This window comes from Fonticula alba, assembly GCF_000388065.1.
Source record: "Fonticula alba strain ATCC 38817 unplaced genomic scaffold supercont2.3, whole genome shotgun sequence".
In the NCBI taxonomy this organism is placed as follows: domain Eukaryota; order Rotosphaerida; family Fonticulaceae; genus Fonticula; species Fonticula alba.
In genome coordinates this window covers 2,392,009-2,396,730 of record NW_009242973.1, presented here as the reverse complement: position 1 = coordinate 2,396,730, position 4,722 = coordinate 2,392,009, and the positions used below count along the sequence as shown (strand labels likewise).

The following is a 4,722-nucleotide window of genomic DNA, read 5'->3' as shown; positions in this document are numbered from 1 at the left end:
CCCCTTTCCTCCCTCCCCTCCCCTGCCGCTATGCGTATTTCGCCGCAGCGGCCCGTGCGCCCCCGCCGGCGACCCTCGGCCACCCGGCCCCCTCTGGTCGCGTTGCTGGTTGCCCTGCTCCTTTGTTTGTCACTGATCGGTGTGGTCTTGGCACACAATGGGCACCACCATCATCACCATCATGACGGGCATACCTGTTCTCATGGTCATCATCATCATCACCACCACCACCATGGCCATGATCATGGTCACCACCACCACCACCATGACCACCACCACGACCACGGGCATAAGCATGTCACTCCTCCTTCAGCCACCACGGCTGACAAGGTCGCCGATCACACGCACTCCCATGCCAATGTCCTGCCCGTCTCCAACTCCTTTGGCGTGGAGGTGCTGAACATGCTCAACGATCTGACCTGGGTGCCGATTTTCGGCGGCCGTGCCTCGATCCCGGCCTTCTGCTGCTCGCCGCTGGCCAACGCCCTGGTGGCCATTGCCATTGTGTCCATCTTCCCCCACACCATCCTGCAGTTCATCCCCTTCGATACCAGCGTCCCGAAGGAGGTTGACGGGTCGGAGGCCCCGCCGGCCTCACGCTGGCTGCGCCTGCTGCTGGGCTTTGCCATTGGTGGTCTCATGGGTGATGTCTTCCTGCACTTGCTCCCTCATGCCTTTGTGCGTCAATCCTTCGTGCTGCACCGCGCCGATGCATCCTCCCTGCCCCTTCGCCCCTCCTCTAACGACGTGGCCTCCCTTCTTTCGCCCTCGGCACCCGGATTCCCCTCCCATCCTCCTCTCTCTCCCCCCCCCCCTACACACGTACATCCATGCACCGCTGCAGGCTCCCCACTCCCACGGTGACCACGGTGACCACGGCCACTCGCATTCTCATGGCGGCCACGGCCACTCGCACTCGCACTCTCATGGTGACCATGGTGCTGAGGACCCCCACCAGCAGGGTCTTGCGGTGGGTTTGGCCTTGCTGGCTGGTATTGTGGTTTTCTTCCTGATTGAGAAGATCATGCGCATTTCCAGCGGCGGCCACGGCCACTCGCACTCGCACTCGCACTCGCACAGCACCGAGGGCAAGAACTCGACCAAGAGTACCGCCAAGGATGCCCCCGCGAATGCCAAGACTCCCAAGGACGACAAGGCCACCGCCGACAGCAAGAACACCTCTCTGGCTCCTGCCGAGCCTTCGGCCAGTCTGCAGTCCCTGCGCATTGCAAGCCTCCTGAACCTTGCGGCCGACCTGGCGCACAATACCACCGATGGTCTGGCCCTGTATGCGGCCTTCCACCGGGGCGGCCCGGCCCTTGGGATCACCACCACCCTGGCCGTCCTGGCACATGAGTTGCCCCATGAGATCGGCGATGTGGCGGTCCTTGTGCGTGCCGGTCGGACTCGTGCTCAGGCCATGCGCATGCAGGCCTGCACGGCCATCGGTGCCTTTGGCGGTGTTTTCCTGGGCTGGATGATTGAGAACTGGGGCCTGGGTGGCGGTCAGTCCCTTGGCTCCGGTGGCTGGGTCATGCCCTTCACCGCTGGCGGCTTCGTTTACGTGGCCATGGGTGCGTTCTGCAGGCCAATTGCCCTTCATCCCTGCTGCCTTCCTCCGACGCATAGACCCGCCTCCGGGGCATCTCCTTCATGTTGCCTTTTGTTGACACATGTACACATGTACTCTCCCTCTCTCTCCCTCTCTCTCTCTCTCTCTCTCACACACACACACACACACCCACGCACACGACTGGCAGTTGGTATCCTGCCCACCCTCTTCGAGGACTTCGAGCACCCGGCCGGCAGGTCGACCGCCGGCAAGAACATCGCCCGCCTAATGCAGGCCCTCGGTGAGGTGGCTTTCATTGGCCTCGGTGTCGCGGCCATGTATGCCGTCGCCCTGACCGAGTAGGGGGGCCGTCTGTTCCTGCCCTCTTAGCGCGAGGCACCGGCGCTCAAGTTCCCCCACAGCCATGTGTGCGCACGCGCGCGCGAGAGGGAGGCCTTCCTGGTGTGGCAGGCCCTGGTCCCTTCCATGTAGACACAACATATCCACTCCCTCCTCCTGTCTTCTGCTGCGTGCATGCTCTCCCATCTCCTCGTGCCTGGTCATCTGGTGGCAGCGATTCTAAGTGTGAAGAATGTGTATTTGGGCGCGAGGGAGGAAGGACAAAAGAGGCACCGGGAAAAAACAACAACAAAAGAGGTGGTGGCTGAAGGAGCGAGGGCAAAAGGGCAGCGCATGTGACATCCATCCATCCGCATATATATGTATGTATATATATATATATGGATGGGACAGGCGCATGGTGGGAGGAGGGGGGGGGGGGGAGCAGACAAGGACATTTGCCGGGCGCGATGATGGTCGGAGGAACTGGTCCGAGTCGCTGCCGCACCTGTCCGCGCGCGCACGCGCGCGCGCGGGCATCACCGGCTTCCATCATTTGCGCGTCGTCACCCATTGGGATGGAAAATTCAAGGACATTTCCCCTCTAAAATGAGAGAGAGAGAGGACAGGAAGGAGGTGCCTATCGGGAAAACGGAAGAGAGCGGAGCAGACCTCCAGCCAGCAGTGTCAAGGACAAAAAAGGAGAACGCAGGGGGGAAGACAGGAGGATCGCAAAGCTGGACAGAACATTGCCAGCCTTGCTTCCGCCTCCGCCCCTCCTCTCCAGGGGGAAGGGTGAGGCAGGAAATGGGGGAAGCAAAGGAGGAGGGGGGGGGATGGCATGCCCGTCATCAGCCACTGTGGAGCTAATCATCATCCTCGGAGGCGGAGGAAGAGGAGACCGAAGAGGAGACTGAAGAGGAAGACCCCGAGCCGGAAGACTCGTGGCTCTGATGAATGGGCAGATGCTGCGAGGAGGCCGTGGCAAAGACCCCGATAGTGGCCGGCGTGGTGGCCGACCGCATCAACATCGCCTGACGAAGGGCGCTGATGTCCACCATGACGTCGCCCTCATCGTCTTCGCCGAAGGAAAGGGGCTCAGACTCGGCATCCAGGAGGGTCGGCTGCAGGTCCGTCACTGGGTGCTCCCCACGTCCCGGCTCCACATCCTCCGACGGTCCAGACAGGGGTGACGAAAGGCCGGCCTCGCCGCCGGTGCGCCGGCGGAGCAGCGACGAGCTGCGCGACGGCGAGGGCAGGAGAACCACCTCGGCCAGGCCGGCCGGAAGCACTTGGGTCTGAGCCTGCTGATCTGGCGAGGCGCCGGCCCCCCCTGTGGACAGACTGGGGCTATGGCCACTCGGGCCAGATAGTGACGGCCGGGGGGAAAGTCCAACTCCGCGATTGAGGATGAAGCTCTGCGGGCTGGGTAGCCCGCCCCCGGCGCCGGTCGGCGTCAAGGGCCCGGTCCGCGAGTGCGAGCGGAGGATCAGTTCCGGGAGGGTGGGCGACGCGCCAGAGCCGGGACCCTCGCCATCGGTCAGGATCTCATCATGGCGGCTGCTCAGCTCTCCCGGCCCCTGCTCCTCCTCCGCCTCGTCGGCATCATCATCATCATCATCATCATCATCATCTTCGCTGGTATACATGCCAGCTGCCACCTTGAGCGCCTCCATGCTCGGGCTGGTCGGGGTCGCCGTGCCGAGCGTGCTGCTCCGGCTGCCGAGCTGCTGCTTCTTGCTCAGGACCAGACGGTCGCTCGAGTGCGACTTGAGCGGCGGGGTGTACGGCAGCGAGGAGGTCGAATCATGGCCCAGATCATCGGTGGTCGAGGAGGAGGAGGAGGCGGAAGAGGAGGCCTCCTGGAGGGAGTCAGCACTGTCCCCGGATGGCGGGGCGTCCTTCTCCTCGTGCGCAGGGTCGCCGGCCACGGCAGGAGGGGGACGAGCCTCCGTGCCGGTGGCAGATGACTCTTTCTCCTTGGTGGCATCGGAGGCCGGGGCCGCGCCCCGGATCATCGGGTTGGCGAAGCCCTCCGACGCGGCGAGGCTGGTGACCGAGCCGATGGCCGCGCCGGACGCCCGGCGCAGGGCAGTCGTCGACACGGCGGCCGCGGCGGACACCCGTGCATATTCCTCCAGCAAGTTCAGCTGGTCGACCTCCTGGTAGAAGCGCACGCCGGTCGTGGTCATGGCCCAAGTCCGGACCAGATTGCTCAGCTGGAAGGTGGCATCAGCATATGCCTGATCGAAGATGTCGGCCGGCACATCGACCACCTCGGTCTGGGTGCCGCGCCGGCGCGAGGGCCCCCCGAGCAGCGAGCTCCCGCCAACAAGCGATTGCCGACCGGCCGGGGCCCCGGCCACCGTGGCCATGGTCGCCCCACGTGGAAGGGACAAGGTCGAGTGGCCGCCGCTGGTGGAGGCCACACCGGTGCCCATGGTTGTCCCACGCGGCAGGGACATGTGGTTGGTGGAAGGAGACCCACTGATGGCCACCACCGGGTGCATCTCCGCCGGCTCGTCGAAGAAATTCGGCGAAGCCGACTGCCCGCCGGAGGTGTTGCCGGAGCCCACCGAATCCAGGGAGGTGTTGGAGTCGGTCTTGCTGGCGCCGGAAGAGCGCCGGCCCGTGCGACTGCCAAACAGCCCACCGGCCTCGGCGCCCTTGCTCACGACATTCCCGAACCCGGCACGCTCGATGATGGTGAAGCGTGTCTTGTCATCGAGGTTGAGCTCATACGGCGATCCCGGCAGGATGAAGAGGTCCACGACGGCAGTGACTTCTGCAAAGCGTCGAGCCTATGCACAGAGGAGCACCGGGGGGGGGGG

The 4,722-nt window shown here is 64.3% G+C and overlaps 2 protein-coding genes across 2 annotated transcripts in view; one reads left to right on the top strand and one right to left on the bottom strand.

The window, feature by feature from the left end:
- On the top strand, positions 1 to 2,073 carry H696_02287 (hypothetical protein). Its single transcript, XM_009496189.1, has 3 exons — positions 1 to 678; positions 845 to 1,574; positions 1,761 to 2,073. The coding sequence occupies exons 1-3, from the start codon at positions 31 to 33 to the stop codon at positions 1,913 to 1,915; spliced, it is 1,533 nt and encodes a 510-aa protein (XP_009494464.1). The 5' UTR covers positions 1 to 30; the 3' UTR covers positions 1,916 to 2,073.
- A 684-nt stretch (positions 2,074 to 2,757) lies between these two features.
- Positions 2,758 to 4,722, bottom strand: part of H696_02286 (hypothetical protein) — a gene marked incomplete at its 3' end in the record, with an annotated part of 4,144 nt that continues 2,179 nt past the window's right edge. The window contains exon 5 of the mRNA XM_009496188.1: positions 2,758 to 4,692. Coding sequence (XP_009494463.1) covers positions 2,758 to 4,692 — 1,935 coding nt within the window. The remainder of the gene's footprint in view (positions 4,693 to 4,722) is intronic.